The 17919-nt window shown below is 42.1% G+C and overlaps 2 protein-coding genes across 2 annotated transcripts; one reads left to right on the top strand and one right to left on the bottom strand.

The window, feature by feature from the left end:
* Nucleotides 1–635: 635 nt before the first annotated feature.
* Nucleotides 636–10439, top strand: arhgef16 (Rho guanine nucleotide exchange factor (GEF) 16; the record flags this gene model as incomplete). The annotated part of the gene is made up of 14 exons (XM_083895461.1): nucleotides 636–1253; nucleotides 1595–1643; nucleotides 2196–2359; nucleotides 2609–2665; nucleotides 4019–4179; nucleotides 5651–5803; nucleotides 5897–6026; nucleotides 6470–6544; nucleotides 6652–6744; nucleotides 6835–6986; nucleotides 8603–8785; nucleotides 9276–9346; nucleotides 10105–10206; nucleotides 10300–10439. The coding sequence occupies 14 exons, from the start codon at nucleotides 636–638 to the stop codon at nucleotides 10437–10439; spliced, it is 2148 nt and encodes a 715-aa protein (XP_083751587.1).
* Nucleotides 10440–11066: 627 nt separating this feature from the next.
* ybx1 (Y box binding protein 1) lies at nucleotides 11067–15812 on the bottom strand. Its single transcript, XM_083895276.1, has 8 exons — nucleotides 15563–15812; nucleotides 13741–13804; nucleotides 13510–13543; nucleotides 13326–13415; nucleotides 12905–13180; nucleotides 12441–12526; nucleotides 11803–12091; nucleotides 11067–11412 (listed from the first exon to the last, which is right to left on the bottom strand). Exons 1-7 carry the CDS (start codon nucleotides 15669–15671, stop codon nucleotides 11848–11850), a joined length of 903 nt encoding a protein of 300 aa, XP_083751402.1. The 5' UTR covers nucleotides 15672–15812; the 3' UTR covers nucleotides 11067–11412; nucleotides 11803–11847.
* Nucleotides 15813–17919: the final 2107 nt, after the last annotated feature.

The following is a 17919-nucleotide window of genomic DNA, read 5'->3' as shown; positions in this document are numbered from 1 at the left end:
TTTAATACAACATCATTTTTCTTATGTCAGTTAATGTTTTTGCAACATTCGTGTCAGAAAATGTGCATTTGTCCATATTTTTTCACATGTTCTGCAAAGTTTATGGACACAAACCAAATGAAGGTTGATTACAGACAGACAGCAATGATGTTAAAAAACTGTATAAAAGCATATTTTTACAATTATCAACATCAATATGATGAATTAAAAAATGTGCTCAGATTTGAAGGGACAGTTATTATGTCTTTATTAGTGTGTGTGGGTAAGCGCGGTCTGGGAGTGGACGTTGAGTCATAGGTTGAGTCCCTTGATATGAGTTGAAGGATGGAGACAACTTAGTGCTCTGTCCTTACTGACTGTGTGAACGGCCAGTTGGATCATGGGATACTATAGACTTCCATCTTCAATGGGAATAGATCTTGGAGCCCCTCTGTAGGTCACTCATGGTATTTGAGGGTCATCTGTTTTACCCCTGCTGTTTTCACCTGTGTCCATTTAAGGTGATCGTTTATACAGTACATGTTCTCTGCTTGTACGTTGTACTTATGTCTACTGCCATCTTTCTCAGACTCCTCCGATGTTGTAGGAGCCGAAGTGCTCAGTCGACCGGGCCGAGGTCACAGCACCAGGACACCATGTCCGACAACTGCGTGGCTGACGCCACGTCCGACAACCAGCCAGAGAACCGCGCGGGTGACCGTGCCCCTCTCATTCTGGAGACCCAGTTCTCCACAGAACTGCATATATATGAGCCAGGTGATGATGATTACTGCCAGTTGCAAAGCCCCGCCACGCCCCAATGTGAAGAATCCACACCTCAGGAGGATACAGTGGACAGGCTGGTGGTGCCTCAGCAGGTGGCGCCTCAGCAGGTGGTTTTAAGCACCCAGAGTTTTGTGGCGCGAAAGTTCGGCACCAACCAGCTTATCCCCAAGAATTTAGCTTCATCTGGCCGGCATAAAGTCCGCCACCACACAACGGTGGTTACATTTCCAGTGGGACTGGAGCACTCGAGCACTGAGAGCCGGAGCCGACACTCGGCCCAGGGGGCGGATGTTTCCTGGGAGGATTACGACAGTGATGGAGATGGTTTTGCTTTGAGGAGGAACCGCAGGAACAAGTCATACAGAGCAGCTGTGACCAGCCTGGATATCGATGCTATAGCGTCAGGACGAGAGGCTGTGCCCACACTGAAACCTGTCAGAGAGGACAGGGCGACCAGTCCTGGTCCAGCTCGCAGCCCTGGACGCAAGGTGAATATGTTCATAATCATTTAATGCTTACCTAAATCATTTAGAAACATTAAAGGTATTGCAACATTATAGGATTTTGAATAAAACTGGATAAATAAAAGATAGATGATGTCTTTTCTGTTCGGATTAAAACAGTGCTTAAAGATAGGTCACAGCCAGTATTGACAGTAACACTGTTGATGATCTCTGTCAAATTCTCCTTTCATCTTAGGTGAAATGATGAATGATGAAAAAAAAGTGCAACATTTGATTACTGAAAGAAAGAAGATGAAGAAATGACAACAAAATACTTATTCAAAAGTATTTCACACTGAATCTCTGTCATATTGTCTCCCTTGCAGCGAACCCTGGGGAGAAAGAGGAACCACAAACGTGGATCCTTCAAAGATGGTATGTTCCCTCATGTGTCAGTCTGTCTGCTGCTCTAAATTTAACTACGTGACTGCAAGAAGCGGGGAAATGACGATGACATTTGCTGTGGAGTTTTTGTTTCGTTTGTTTGATTGGAATTTTCTCAGCGATGCCAGTGTTCGTTGACTTGCTGGATTTGATTTGAAAAGTAGACGCCATAATCTCCGTGCAAAAGCACAGGAAAGGTCCCGTAAGGCAGAGGAAATCATCTCTGAACACTCCCAGCATACTGAATGCCTGTAGAGTCCACATTCTTACAGTCACTTTTTCTTTTCTTTTCTAAAAGCAGCGTTTCAGTTTTAATGAAGTCAAATTTAAATGTGGCACTACCACTTTGTTTCATCCATGAGGAATGATTTTGATTTGTTTAGAAAATCCAACATGCAGGAGAGATTACCGAGGAAAACACATAGTTTACTTGAAACTGAGGACTCTTCCACTCGGCAATTCCTTTCCCTAACCTACGGATTATTCAGATTTATGACAGAATAACACAGTTCTAATGTTTCTCTGTGTTCGTGCAAACCTCAGCTACACCGCGGCTCTACCAGGAGATCCGCGAGCGAGGGCTGCAATCCACTAACCAGGATGAGATGCTGGATGACTTTGTGGTGGTGGAGGCTCCTGTAGAAGACCAGGGCATTGTGGTGAAGAACTACCGTCCGGCACAGCTCACCTGGAGCCAGTTACCTCAGGTACTGACATACAAGTATAGTTAATATCCTCTGAAATGTTACACACTGGACCTTTAAGTCCCCTGATAGTGTGTTTTTGTGTGCCTCATGCACATGCTTTTTTGGTGTATTTATTTAGTTTTGGGGGTTTCAAGACACTTTTTGAAAACAGCAAATAAAATGATTGCACTGGGAAAGTTGGATATGGCCTAAACTGGATCAAAACAATTGTTAGCTTTGCATTAATTTCTTTTTGTATTGCTCACAAAGGTGAAGGACACAGGAATCCTGACACTAATCACAGCTCAGGAGAGAAAGAGACAAGAGGTAAGTGTGTGTGTGTGTGTGTTTGTGTGTGTGTGTGTGTTTTTGCCTTTGTGTTCTGGAGGAAATCGACGTATGCTGCCGTGTGAGAAAAATTTTTTGTCAGCAGTGTTGTTGTTCGGTGTCTGTTTTCGTCATCTGTTGTTTGTGTTTTTGCTCTGAGCTGCAGAGAATAACACACAGACACAGCGTCTAGCTATTATTACTGGAACAATAAACACGTGTCGCAGTGATTCTGACATCATTTTTGATTTTGGGCTTTTGTAGTGTCATAAAGTTAGTTTACTTATAATGGACTAATTATAAGTGACTTTAATTGGACACCTGCTATTTAAATCTCCAGATTGAAACACATTAGTGTCCCATGCATGCCAACCTGCCACTAGCTTCTGCAAGGAAGATCACTCAAACTATTTCTCACGAGATTGAGTACGAGTACATGAGTGAATTTTGGTTCGACAACAAACACAGTTACATTTGATGGAAAATAACTCCTGGGAAAACGACTGCAAACATCCCAGAGTGAAACCATTTGTGAAGGGTAACATTATCCGAGGGTGGATTTTCCCTTTTGTAACTCCACTTCATGAGTCGTCTAAAAGCAGATGCTGTGTCAATACCAAAGGTTGACCGTGTGTTCACCACAGTGCCTGAATAAAGCCACACCCTGCCAGTGTAATCTCAACTCAGTTTCCCACCTGTGTGGCTGCTAGTCTCGTTCTTTTGTACCTTTAGAGGCAACCAATGGGTCTGAAGAATTATTAAAGAGTAGCTTTCCATGGCAGCTTGAATGTTACATTACAGGGATATGAAATTCCTAGGCACTTCAACGGTATATGTGTGTGTGAACCAATGACAAATACAAGCTGTAGAATCATAGAAAGCTGGTACATTTTGTCAGGAAGCAAACCGACGACCTTTGGTCCTTTCAGAGCTACTTCAGCTACACAGGCGTGTGGGAGGTATGATGTCACCGCTTGATAGTTCACCAAACACCATGGCCTCAAACAGCAGAGGTTAACAAACCTTTCATTACAACATATTTACAGTCAAACTTCTGCACCATGAATGCTGCTACAAATCAACCACAGCTGATGTGTCATCCACCTCTGTCTGCTGCTGCTGCTATATTTGTGTCATTTGTCTAATTGACAAACCATTAATGTACACAGACGACATGGAGTCTAAAACATCAGGAGTAAACACCACTGTTCAGTCAGCCTCAATACGATGCGTTTTATTTTGTGTCGGGGACGAGAGGAAATAAAGTGAATAACTGACACTATGACAAAATAACGTCATGAATTGCTAATGTGTTTTCCGTGGCTCATTTGGGTTTGTGTGCTCATTTGACAGGCCATTTTCGAGATCATCACCTCGGAGCACTCGTACCTGCACAGCCTGGGCATTCTGGTGCGCCACTTCAAGAACAGCGAGTTGCTGAAGAAGACGATGACGGCCACAGAGCACCATCACCTCTTCTCCAACATCTCCGACATCCACAAAATCAGCCAACGGTGGGCAACACATTCCTTTCCTCCAGTCTTTAGTTGTGTGTGTGAGAGAAGGCAAAGGAAACTGCTGTTGTTGTGGGGGATGTTGTCAAAAATGTCGGATGGATGGTGTTGTATCTGTATATACTGTCTACTGTGTATAATAGTTTGACATTGCTTTAAATGCATTATGTTGCCATTGAGTTGCGGTTTCAGGTGATTTAAAGTTTCAGGGAGAGTATTTGTCTTTTCGGATCCTGTAGGCCTCATCAACATGTTAAAACACGCTGCCCAAACTGGTTCTACTGCTTAGCTGCTCTGAGTGGTATTCCCAGCTTTACAGTGATAATGTTCTTGAGAGCAGCCTGTGTTGCTCTTTGTAGTGTCGGCTGCTTTATTTGAATGACATTACTTTCTATTCTGGCAGCATGAGAACTGTCTTTGATCCCCCCTTGTCTGTTTCCAAGGAAATGGATTTGTAAAACAATCTAAGAGAGACGGTGGTGTTTCGGAAGCTGCTATCTGTGTCTGAATGTGTCCTCTGGGTTGGGCTGTTGTGTTGTCTAGGTGTCATTTTTCTTGGCTCTTGTTTCTGATAAAGACACTTTGCAAGGGTGGGGCTGAAAGCCAAGTCCAGTCAAAGGAGATCCTCTGGGTCACTGTGGCGAAGTTAATGTAAAGATTTACATTACATTTGGTTAGTATTTTAGTAAAGTGGGAGCTTGGAATGATCTGTCTCTGCACTTTTCACCATTTCTCAAATTTACATTATTCAGTATCCACTGAGGTATTTTTTGTTTGTTTGTTTCTTTTTAAATAACTCAATGAAACATGTTGTTGGCAGCAAACCAACATTAGGGATGCACTAATGTATAATCAGAGCAACTTGCATTTTACAAAGCTACACAGCAAATGTTGAATATTAAAGCTTTTGCTTTCATTTAGCCTATTCATATTCATTCATTCATGAGAGAATCAATCACATGCATAAAATTATTTTTAGTTTTGAACACACATTGAATGAAAAGACCTGATAACAAAAACCACATTCGGAGGTGGTTTGGGGACATGTGTGGCCACATTCCTGAGCATGCATGAACGCAGTCCGTCCTCGGGACATTTGAAAGACCGCCTCCTCAGGTGATATACGTTAAACATGATTTGTTTTGTTCCTATAGTTTTAAATTGTGTTTTATGTTACAGCAGTGGGAGTAGAGCTTTGATTCACACACATACACATTGGCAACAGATGCATCTGTACAGTCAAACTCTGTGGGTTTATTTGAATACAGGGCAGGTGAAGTCAGGTCCAGTCTCTCGTGTTCACAGGATTCTCACAGATTGTCAATTTGTATATTGTATATTGAAATTGATCGTTTATGTATAAATATCTCCTCACACGGTTGTGTATCCTGCTCAGCTCATTAAGTCTGTGGGAGTGAAGCCTTAGGCCTCGCACTTCTTTACTAACCTCCCCCTCTCTTTCCTTTTTCAGGTTTTTCGAGGACCTTGAGCGGCGTCACTATGACAACCCAGTGATTCGGGACATTAGCGATATTGTTCAAAACCATGCTACCCACCACTTTGAGCCCTACATTGCCTACTGCTCCAATGAGACCTTTCAGCAGAGGACGCTGCAGAAGCTGCTGTGGGTACCAAAACTAACCCGAACCATTGCTGTTGGTTTTCTGCAGCAGCCTGAGTTGTTAAATTTCCCTTTTTTATCTTTTGTGTCTCTAAGGATCAGCAACATTGCATTCAAAGAGACTCTGAAGCAAATTGAAAGCAGCAGTGACTGTGGAGGCCTCCCCATGATCTCCTTCCTCATCCTGCCCATGCAGCGAGTAACTAGACTGCCTCTGCTGCTGGATGTGAGTTTAACCTTAAACGGTTCATTTTCACAGCAGGTGTATGCCTCTAGAATAAGGAGTGTTTCTAAAGGACATACACAATATAAATGAACTTAGAAATGTCCTTATTTTTGAAGGAAATGCACTTTTTCTCAATTAAAATAACAATCAGAAATACACTCTATGCATCCATCTATCCATCTCTCCAGTGTTCTAATGGTACATTGTGTTTGCTAATCGCGTTAGAAGGCTATTGGATGATTAGAAAACCCTTGAAAAATATTTCTAATGCTATCACTGTCTTGACTATAATAATTTTCTATTAATTTTTCAACTCTTTTGATGAATAAAAGTGGGAGTGTTAGTGGAAAACACACAAAAATATATGTATAGGTGACCCCAAACTTTTGAACGGTAGTGTATATACAGTATTGAATGACTTCTATTTGTTTTCCTCCTCAAAGACAATCTGCCAGAAAACTCCAGACACGACAGCAGAGTACTTTGCTGCTGTTTGGGCGCTGCACGCCATGAGCAAGGTAGAGATGCTGTGAACAGCTTGGATGTGCTCTCAAACATCAACTCTTAAGAGTGAAGCAGACTGTGAAGTTTAAGGTCCTTATTGTCGTTTATTGCGATTTTACAGTTGGTCACCAGCTGCAATGATGGAGCAAGACGAATGGAGAGGACGGAGCAGATGTACACCATCCAGAAACAAATGGATTTTGGCAAAATCAAGGTCAGAGCTGACCAGACGAGATGAAGCGTTGGCGGCTATGGGTGTAGTTGTGAATGACAAGAAACCTGATTAAATTCTGTGTTCTCGCAGCCGTTTCCCCTGGTGTCATCGTCGCGGTGGCTGAAAAAGCGCGGGGAACTGACCGTCTGCACCGAGGAGCTGAGCATCTGGAGGGCTTTCAGCAACAGAAGCAACTACCTATTTCTCTTCAACGACGTACTCATCATTACCAAGAAGAAGAGGTCAGTCGGTCTAAAATACACTTTTAAAGTCGCATCCTCCCTGAGTCGAAGTTCACACTGCAGCCAAATATGTTTTTTCCCCCAAATCAGACAATTTCAGGCAGACCGTTCACACTGTTACCTGCAAACTATCGGCACTGGTTGCTTTGGTTACAATGTCGACTCCTTCACAGAAGAAAAAAAACAAATAAATCGGCACGATCTTGGTATCTGTGGATATTGGCTTTAAATTGTATTGTCGGATATCGGCAAACACACCAAGATCTGCTGATATGACTACAGCTAGGGCTGCAGCTAAGTGATCTGTGGATTATTTTCTTAGTCCAGCACTTGTTTTGGTTCGTCAAATGACAGAAAACGTTGATCGGTGTTTACCAAACCTAGGAATGATGATGTTCTCAAATGTCTTGTTTTGTCCACAAACACAAAATTCTTCAATTTGAATGATTTCTTTGTTATATGGAGCAAAGAAACCAGAAAATATTCACATTTAAGAAGCTGAACTTTAGAAGACCCGGTTTTAATTGATCACACGATTATGGAAAGATTAAGATTAAGTAAGTATTTAATTGGATAATCATTGCACCCCTAACTACAACAATAGGCCACTATATTCTACTACATCTGCGACATAAGTAGGCAAAATATTGTTAATTTCACTACAAAATACAAGAAAAAATAACCTGTGCAGCTGGGGGCGCAGGGAATATATGTGCATATGTATATTAGTTATCAGCTCACGCACTCCTGATATACTATATATAGGCAAAAAGTCCAATATTGTGCATGTTGTAATGTTAAAGGGAGGGACGTTATCGCTCTTTGACATGGTGAGAGCGGTGACGCAAAAGAAAAGCTTTCAGACTGAGACGCATCTTCAGACGATTGCCGTGAATGGCATCTCATCACCTCCAAATGTGATTAGAGCCACATTTGAGAGAATCAGATTTCATGTGGGGATTTAAAAAAAAAAAAAAAAAAAAAGACCTCAGAAAATATTGGTGGAAAGCAGTTTCAGTTGCTTCAGATATATTCAGCCTCCTGTGTTATACTCAGTCCTCTAATATCAGACACAACTTAACTGCATCAGGAAGGTTTTGGGTATGATGAAACCTGCTCATGAATCCACTAAATTCAGGGAAGATGAGCTTGAACACAAACCTTATGGGCATGTGTTTGTTTTTGTTGTTTTTTAACTGTTTACTTACCAGTAAACAGTGGACATAATGTAGGTCCAGTTAATGGCTGAGACAGGAGAGGAAGGAGACAGAGAAAGAATAAGAGAGAATAAGGATGTGGAGCGTGCATACTTGAGATTCTTCGATCGTGCGTTTAACAAGTCAGCTCATCTGACTACAGCGTTCTGTTCTGAGTTAGGGAGAAACTAAACAATATCAGCTCAGAGGAAGGACTGAGCGATAACACTGGAGTCATTCTGAGGATGGGAAAGTCAACACTGTGAGTGTTCATGAGGTGGCAGCATTTAGTGAACACAATTAGCAGACAGTCAGAGTGCATTTGTTTCCATGTGTTCAAATACACAATTTAATTTCAGTTACTTTGTGTGGATATTGGTGTAAAATGCTTAAAAAATTCAAACATTTTTGTACACCTAGTGAGGAGAGCTTTGTGGTGATGGACTACGCAACACTGGAGAATCTGGAGGTGGTGGTTGTGGAAGAGGCCGAAGGACGGATGTCTCCGTCTGCAAAGAACAGCTACCATCTTTCCTTCAAACTGCAAATGAGCAAGAACAGTGAGGGCAGATCAGAGCAAATCTCCCTGGTGGCAGAGTCCAGGTACTGCAGCTCTTATCTAATCCCTCAGCCATGTTTAATGTTCAATGGGCCCCATGTGCAGCAGCCATTTTGACACAGTAGAAAAAAACACTGGTGCAAATGATCAAATTAATAATGGCTGAGTTCCATTTAGTTTTCTCAGTTTCAGGGTGCATGCTGGCTCACTATCAGACTATCCCTGACTTAAATACTGTCATTTTCAAAATGGCTGCTGTACAAAGGGCCAATTAGTACCTTGTGTTTTTTTTTATTTGAGTGGTATAAGATGACATTAGATGCAGATTCATCTGGAAATATGCACACTCCTGACTGTGTTTATGTCACATTACCTACAGAAGTGCAAATACAAACTATATCTAATATATTGTGTCTGACTCCCTCTACTGACAGAAATCTAAACATCAACCCAAAATGTTCCAAATCCATGTACATCTAGCTGTACTGGGTGAGGAGTTGTGCTCACTGGTTCTGTTCTGTCTCCTTTGCTCAGGGTGGACCGGGCACGTTGGATAGTTGCTCTGACGGAGCACAAAAAGACAGGAGGCTCCACTTGTTCAGATGGTAAGTCAGCCCTGAATTAACATATTAAAACTACATTACATACAAAACGTGATGTTTGAAATAGCTGACGTCTGTTCTTATACCTTTCATCTCTAAATGATGTTTTGTCATGGAAACCCACAAGCTGGGCAGTAATAAGACGTGCTGCACAGAAAACAGATGGTTCTCTTTCTCATTTTTCCATTTCAAATGAGTCTGGAACTAATTTAAAACGCAGTCGTATTCATGCACAAATGTCGGACCTGCACATCTACTCGTCGTCTGCCAGGCTTTTGATTTGACCCATTTAAGTACACATCATCTACAATACAGTTGTGAGGAGGCATAGATCAGGGAAAACAACCGCGATGAGAATACGTACACATGAGTAAATTAAACGTCAAAAGAAAACAATGACGTATTATTTAAAACTGTAGTTTCCCATAACCTGTTATACAGAGTTTTGTCTTTATCCAGGCTTCGAATAGAAAATATGTTATATAATAAATAAAATGTTATCTCACAGGTTTTCTATAGTATAATATGACTACGTTGTTTATTGATTAAAGATAATTTATCCAACAAAGTGTTTAAAATGTCTCCTTTTGTATGGGGCAAATGCACGCTGGGCATCAACAGCACAAATGGAGTAAATATTCAAATTAACATAACAGGATTCTTGTCTCCTCAGAAAGTCATTAAAACCATACATTGTATTAAGTACTGAAAATATACTGAATACATTAAAACAACTTAGTTTTATGGGTTGTGTGTTTCAGGTCTGCCACAGTATGAAGCCAGCAAAGCCTACATGCCAAAGGAGACCGATGACCTTGGGTTGCAACAGGCCGAGCTTGTGATCGTTCTACAAAAAGTGGAAGGTCAGGCCCCAATTGTGATTCCAGGGTCTTTTTTTCTGTGATTAATGAAGAAACCATGCAAAAAGTACTTATACGCATAACTGTTGTTCCCAGGCTTTTGCTTTGGGGAGAGAATGCGCGATGGAGAGAGAGGCTGGTTTCCAGCGAGCTGTGCCACAGAGATCACCAATCCCACCGCCATGGAACACAACGTGCAGCGCATGAAGCGCCTGCGCAAAGAGACCAATGTTTGAGCGACCGCTCTATTGAAGCAGGAGTGGACAAATGAGAACATCTTTCAATAGCTCTACAATGCTCGGTTTCTGATGAATTACACTGGACAACTTCTAGAAGATCTTCATATGTAAAGGACTGAAAGACAATTTTTTTAGGAAACAAAGCATTCAAAGTGGCCAATAAACCTGGCCTGGTGCTGCAGCAGTTAAGGTTTTTGTTTGAATCCAGCCAGTGACCTTGTTTTTGTTCAGTCAGTTAATGTAAAACCATGGTCCAGTTAAATGACAAGTTACATCAAGAATTTTATTACAGAGCTGTCACAGATGAAGACTTGGATCGCATTTCAAATCTAGGAGCTTTTTGTGTCCATTTCATAGATACATGATGGAAAGAAATAAATTTGCTTTCAAGGAGTCATTGGGATTTTGGTTAACGTGTACCAATCTAAATTATAGATCATAATACCAAAATATGTCACCTTTGCATCGGGTTGATCTAATATTTTTACACTACACTAAGATTATGTTCAAGTATATTAAATGCAAATAGTCAAAGTTAACTTGTTTACTGACTGATTCATTTCTAGTTTGTGCCATGTTTGGAGTCTGTAGAAATGAAAAAAAATAAAGAGAATCACCACTAGAGACATATTTCCTGGTTTCTGGACTTTTATTTGAGCTTGCATTTTGTTAAAATGTTTGAATACATAAAAAGTTATTTAAAAATGTCAAACTGACCAGATATCAAATTCCATTTTTCTTTAAAAACCATTTGGTGTAAAAACTTAGGACAGATTTAGAAAAACGTTTGCTGTTTCCCCAAAACTTTTGTAGCTGTCACATAAAAATAATGGAAAAAAAAACAAGTCTGCATAGATTCTGCAGGCAATTGGTGGTAATCTGGTCAAATACATGGTGCAAGCTTGTGACGTTCGTCAAGTCAAATCTTTATTGCTCAGATCTTGTTTGATGTTTCTTGTTGACAAAAAAACTGAAAAAAAGAGAAAAAATGACAAATTAGTAAATCATGAACATGCCGTTTTATTTTGATAATGTCAGTCACTTGGGTTTAGTCAAGCAGTTCATGAGCATCAGCACCAGACTGAACATCACTCTAAAGCTAAGCTAGTATGAGATAAACAGCAGGTGAGCCAGACATTTGCTTCATCAAATGCGCGGCATTACCTCATGCTTTGGATCATCCATTACAGAGCCAATAAAGTACAGATGACAAGCTCAACAGCAACGGTTTTAGGTTTCCCACTATATATTACTCAGCTCAAGAAGTGTGATGATGTCATTTATCATAAAATGTTCCTGCAGCTAAAATGCTCATAGAAATCTTGACCCTGAAACAGCCAGTACGAGACTCCTGACTCACCCGGACGATGGTAAAGATGGTAGGTGCCGGTGGGCAGTTTGCTTCCTACTCAGCCCCACCCTGCTGGGCCTCGGGAGCGGACGTTTTCTCTGCAGATGTGTCACCTCCTGTCTTGACCTCCTTGGCTCCTTCCGGGCCTGGTTTGCCACCAGTAGTCTGGCGTCTGCGGCGGTAGTTGAAGTTACGGCGATAACGCCGCTGACGGGGCTGTTGGTTTTGACCACCTTCGCCGCCCTGATTCTCCTTGTCCTCCTCACCGTCCCGCACCGGTCTGGGACGGGGTGGACCCCTGGAGTGAATTAGAGGGGGAAAAAAAACTGTTAGCAAACATGGGTTCCACATGAACCAAATAAGAAGTGGAGACAACATGCTGCAAATAATTTGTCATCCACTGGGATGAGACCCAGCTGTTTCATCTTGTAATTTTGAGTGAGACAAATTTGAATGCACAGCTGCAATTAAAGGAGAGCTTCTCAGGCCAAAATAAGTGGCATTTATTATTAATACTACAATTCTTCTTTCTGGAAGACAATTTGCATTTGGCGGCTCGAGGCCAGGATCCAGACAGTCAAATATTTTGCTCTTCCATTACTGCCGCCCTTCATCAATGAAGACAACATGCAAACCATGGTCTGTACCTTGGTCGGAAGCCTCTGTAGTAGCTCTGCCTCGCTGGTTTGTTGCCCTGGTCTGGACCTCCTTGGTTCTCGTCACCCTCTCCTCCCTGAAAGCAAGCAGATCAAACCACAACTAACACGCAGCTTTTGCCAGCGTCTGTACACAGGCGAGGAAACGTACTTCAGTCAACAGGCCACAGTTGTAATCAAACTGGCCAGGTTGCAATTTAAGATGTGGGGCCTATTTGAGCAATTTTGCAAAAATATTGGCAAGACCCCCGATACACCAAGATTTTTTTTCACACAACCACGTGAGTGCTAAAATGTTGAGTGTTTGAAGTCAAGTCTGACATCAACGGTTCCAAATTTGTAACGGAATAGCTGGGTGCCTGTTTCAGGATAGTAGCCCTGTGACAGCACACCTCAGTCATTTCTCCGCGTGGTTCGTTGGTGTACGGGGGCCGGCGGCCGTATTGTCTACGTACAAAGTATGGTGGGTAGCGTCGTCTGCCAGGGTAAGTGGGTCTGCGCTGCGGTTGCTGCGAGTCTCCTTCAGGGGCACTCTCTCCCCCCTCTCTGGCAGGTTTGTCTCCGCTGCCAGACTCGCCCTCTCCGTCACTCTGGTAGTTCTCTGGATATTCACCAGCACGGGGTGGGCCCCTCCTTCGTGGGTAGCGCCTATAGCGGTTCCTGTCAGCAGCATACTTACTTCCCTGTACGGCAACACCTCCTGGGCCGGTGACATTTGCCGCTTCTGCTCCCTGTACACAACAGGTTTTAATATATTTATATTTATTTAATTGTCTATTGGAACTTCATTATTTAATTGTCAAATTTGATGGTCAAGAGAACAATATACATTTCAGAGGCTGTGAATTAAAATCAGCATTATAAACAATAGTTTACCTTCTCTCCCTCAACTACATCAAACTCCACGGTTTCTCCATCCCCAACACTGCGAAGGTATTTCCTTGGGTTGTTCTTTTTGATGGCTGTCTATAAACATTAAACATTCGGACGTGAGATTTTATTTAGAGGGATTGCCACTTGGAAAAGAAACAAAAAGAAATTAAGACTACCTACAACTTACCTGGTGAACAAAAACGTCCTCTTTTGTGTCATTCCTAAATAAAGGATAAAAACAACCTGTTATATTCTTACATTATGGAGATCACCACAGTATAATAAATGTAGCCACTATACAGAGAACAGCAGACAAATCGTCTGGTCAGCTTTGTAAGCAAATCATAGCCATAATAGGATTTGGAATGCACCTTCACACACACACACACATATGGGAAGGGGGGTGGGGTCCACTTACCTATTGATAAAGCCATATCCATTCCTGACGTTAAACCATTTCACGGTACCCAAGACTTTTGTTGCTGCAAAGACAAATGAATCTGAATTAGTGTGGCAGTTTATGACTTAATTATTAACATTACATTATAGTATCATAATGTGTATGAATGAAAATGTTCATAAATGCTGCTTTGTAAAAGGAATCGTATAACACAGGGGCCACAGATAATGTGAAAAGTTATATTTAACTCCCAACTGTCATCCTTTTTATAGATCCTGATGCTTAGGGGTGCACAACGCCAGCTGCACTTGGCGTGGGGCACGACCGAAGAGGCGATCATAAGCCAGTACTTATTTCACCACATCCCCGATAGTATTAAGATGCTTATTATTCGCATTATCTGTGTGACTGAGTTAAGGAGCCTCTGTAGTATAACACGTCTTTGGTTTCTGTTTAACACAGTGCGTTACGGTGGCTGACAGCGGGTCAAAGTCCAACTCATACAGACCAACTGTCCCATTTTCAGCCGCACTGCTCAAAGCCTGATCGTTTTACACGTGGTTGAGTCGCGCCCGGATACGTTAGCAAGCAGCGGGCTCAGCTGGCTTGTTAGCTTAGCTAACTGGGTTTCAACCATGTGGTTGGATTACAGCCAGTAAACGAAAATTAACGCTATATGTGCGATAGAGTTTATTCATGTCGATGTTTTGTAAGAACACAATACTATATATTACACACAGCGGTACTCTGCTATCAAACAACTTGGGAGGCGTGAGAAATCCGTGGAATCACATGGCGGACATTTTGGGTGGCCCCTTGAGCCATGCAAATAGCAAACACTAGCCTACTAGGCTAACACGGGATCGTTAGCTTAAGTAGTTAGGCCAAAACGATAGCTCTTAATGCGAGGAAAACACGGCAACCGTTGACGATACATTTGAATGTACTAAAACGGTGTGATCTAATTTCACAACACGTACACAGACTGAGGTGGACTTGTTTTACATATTTTAACGAAAAAACATCGCGGAGGAACCGGGCTCTGTCGTGTGAACAAAGGGAGCCGTGGCTAATGTTAGCTTGCATTCGACGGCAGCAATGGCCGTTGGAGTGCAGTGTGAAATACCTCCATGTTCCATTTTGGAGTGCGAGTATTAATTGGAGCAGCATAGATGGCGTTGACTCACACCCTAACGTTAACAACTGCTACCGCACAACCACATGTGTACCGTGACAGTGGCGTTCCCGTACAGAATCGGGAGTTATAGCATGACTTAACTTCAAAGGGACGTACATGTGACGACCAACCGGTAACATGGCATTCCATGACGGATCCTTAACTGTACGAGGCCGGCCCTCATGAGAGATCACACTCTGGTTTTTATGTTTTAACCACGTACTCTCATCTGTAGAACATTTATTTACACACAACGCTGGCTATAATGTACAACTGCCATTACGCAATTTAACATGCAGTGGTGAGGACATTCGTGACAGTTTCGCGATTAAATGTGCAGTTCGACAGTTGACAGCATGGGAATTTAAAGACTATATTTTACTCAAGAAAACCTATTTGACGATTCCAATTTTGGACCAAATACCACTTTACAAACATCGTATTAATTATCAATTTCTGCAATAAAATGGTCCGCTAGCTTTAGTAGTAATTATTTCGCCAAGCGTCGCTATAAATGTGCTTTGTGACTTGACAACGGTGGCGGATAAACATAGAAAGCAGTCGGCTCATTAAACCAAGGACTGCCGCATTTGCCGCATCTCCTAGCTCCCAAACCACGCTAGCTGGTTAGTTAGCTAACTAGCTAATTTTTCATAGCCTTACCAATGACCTTCTTATCCCCCGCGGAAGCTGCGGCTGCCGGGCTGGATGGGCTCTCCTCATCGTCAGCGGGCGGCGGCGGTTGTTGTTGTGTTTCGGCCTCGCTGCTCATGTTCACTACTGGGTGGTAATGGCTTCTGCCGGCGGCGGCTCTCTGCTATGTTTCCCGGTGCTAGATGGTAACCTGGGCCGGCGGTGGTGGGGGCTACTGCCTTCGGGCTCTCAGCTTTCCTCTTTCCGCTCCCGTTGCCGATCGAACTGGGCAGAATTGGACACTGTGCCGGGGAATGTTCTTGTCGGGCGCCCGCCCATAGGCGACTGTGATTGGCTGGAATGCCTAAGCCAAACATATGTGAAATCTGATTGGTTATTACAACGGTCTATTTATGTGACGTGCGCGTTTGCTGAAAAGTATTGGCTATGGCGCAGCGTACCTGAACATTTGCAACGCCCCGCAGTGACGTCAGAGCCAGACGAGTCAGACAGATAACCGTGACACTTGTGGAAGAGTGTCTGCTTGTCTCTGTCAATGTTAGTGTTTGTGACAGATGTATACAAATTGTACGGATACATACAGCAATTGACGACGAGAATTACTATAATAGTGTATCCTTTACAAAAAACATGGCGCCGTGGAATAGCCTCAAAAGACACGTGTTTCCCATGTGAGGGCAAATGAGAGCTTCACCTTATTTGACTTTTGGGCAATCGTGCACTGAAGATTGACACTAATGTTTCTCAAACCTTAGAATGTAATACTGAGTCTGTATATACATACAGCTACACAAAATGCTGCATTACTGTCAACATATTTAACAGCTGTATGTTTATCGCCATGTGCATTTATTTATGAAGAGTGATGTACTACATGATGGTTACATAGTGCGGTTGAGGAGGCAGTAGCTTTCAAACACACTGCTATTTATACTTGTTAGCCTAATTTTGCTAATTTTTATTCACAAAACTGAATCTGATTCTTACACCACTGAAGCTTTAGGAAGAGAGCTCATTTGAATGCTCTGTATAGAACATTGAGTTCTCACCAGTCTATCAGGGTACAATGCAATAACACTGAACATATGAGTGCACTATGCAATGACACAGACACAGTTTATAGTTTTCATTATTACAGAACTGCGATATTATTGGTCCAAATCAAAAATGGTATGGTTCAGACAAAGGTGATCTGAGGACACAGAGTGAACTGCAGCATTTTTGTTCAAATGCCTGATATTCGTTTGCATCCTGTAATTATTCAGGATTCCCTGGTGGAATTATCAAGTTCTGTCAATTCTATGATATTAATACATATCATGGAATTTGTATTATTTTTTATTTTATTTTTTAAACAAAAATATCCCTTTTATATTTGAATTAGGCTCAAATTGGGACACTGAATCGTGATATAATCCACTCCTATTGTCCCGGATGATAAACTAGTTCCATGATGTCCTTATCTTGAGTGAATTTAGAAACTTCACTTCCAGTACAGAGCAGACAGAGCCAGACTGAGAGCGAGGACTGCGCCGCAGCCCCCTCCCATTGTCATGTTAATGCTTCACTGGCACTGTTTACGAGCACAGGCTGATGTGTGAAGAACTCAGTGTTAATGGCCAAGCCCTATTCTCCCACACAAAGATGGGCTTTAGCTTTGACCCCAGAAATGTTCCCCACGAAGACCCCCCCCCCCACCAAAAAAAGAAAAAAGAAAAAACAACCTTCTTCCTGCCTCCATAAGAACAGAGTCTACATCTGAATGGATTCTTTTGTGCCAAGGAGGGAACATGGTCCAAGGCAGAAGAGCGAGAGCGTGGATGGGGGAGGGGCTCCGAAGGCCTGAATTTGTATGGATGGCTGGGATGAGAAGAGGTAACCATAAGTTCAGCAGAGGATGGCTTGGCAGCGGAGCGAGTGCCTTTAAGGACGCTCTTGGCTTACACGATGAATCTTTTTGCTCCTATGCATCATTCTAGCCAGGTTAAAATGGATTATTACCCACTATCACTGCAGTGATGCATCTCTGCTCGATACCTGACTAAAACAAATGCCATTGCAAGCTTTAGAGAGAGAAAAAAAAAAAAAAAAAAATCACACTGGGAACACAATGTTCCTAAGATTTCAAAGGCATGCGTCTGCTCACATACACATTCAGTGAAAAGCCTTAATGTAGTCCTGAATAAATAAAAATGATATAATAATATGTTCAAAGCTGCTATTGTTCATTTTGGAATAAAATGTAAAATTGGCAGTATTAAAAGATTATTGTGAGTGTCGTAAGCTTAATGTCAAAGTCATTCATAATTTATATTACATTTAACAATATTATTTACAAGTATTAACGCTTTAAAATAATGAGTTAG

The sequence above is a fragment of the Microchirus variegatus genome (genome assembly GCF_963457635.1).
Source record: "Microchirus variegatus genome assembly, chromosome: 9".
Lineage (NCBI taxonomy): Eukaryota > Metazoa > Chordata > Actinopteri > Pleuronectiformes > Soleidae > Microchirus > Microchirus variegatus.
The sequence above is the reverse complement of the archived record's forward strand: the minus strand, read 5'-3'. Positions and strand labels throughout refer to the sequence as shown.

Coding starts and splice junctions, on each gene's coding strand:
- ybx1 (XM_083895276.1), bottom strand. CDS start 15,671: ATGAGCAGCGAGGCCGAAACACAACAACAACCGCCGCCGCCCGCTGAC. Junction 13,416..13,509: donor AGGACGTTTTTGTTCACCAG/GTAAGTTGTAGG, acceptor TAATGTTTATAG/ACAGCCATCAAAAAGAACAA. Junction 12,092..12,440: donor TACAGAGGCTTCCGACCAAG/GTACAGACCATG, acceptor AATTCACTCCAG/GGGTCCACCCCGTCCCAGAC.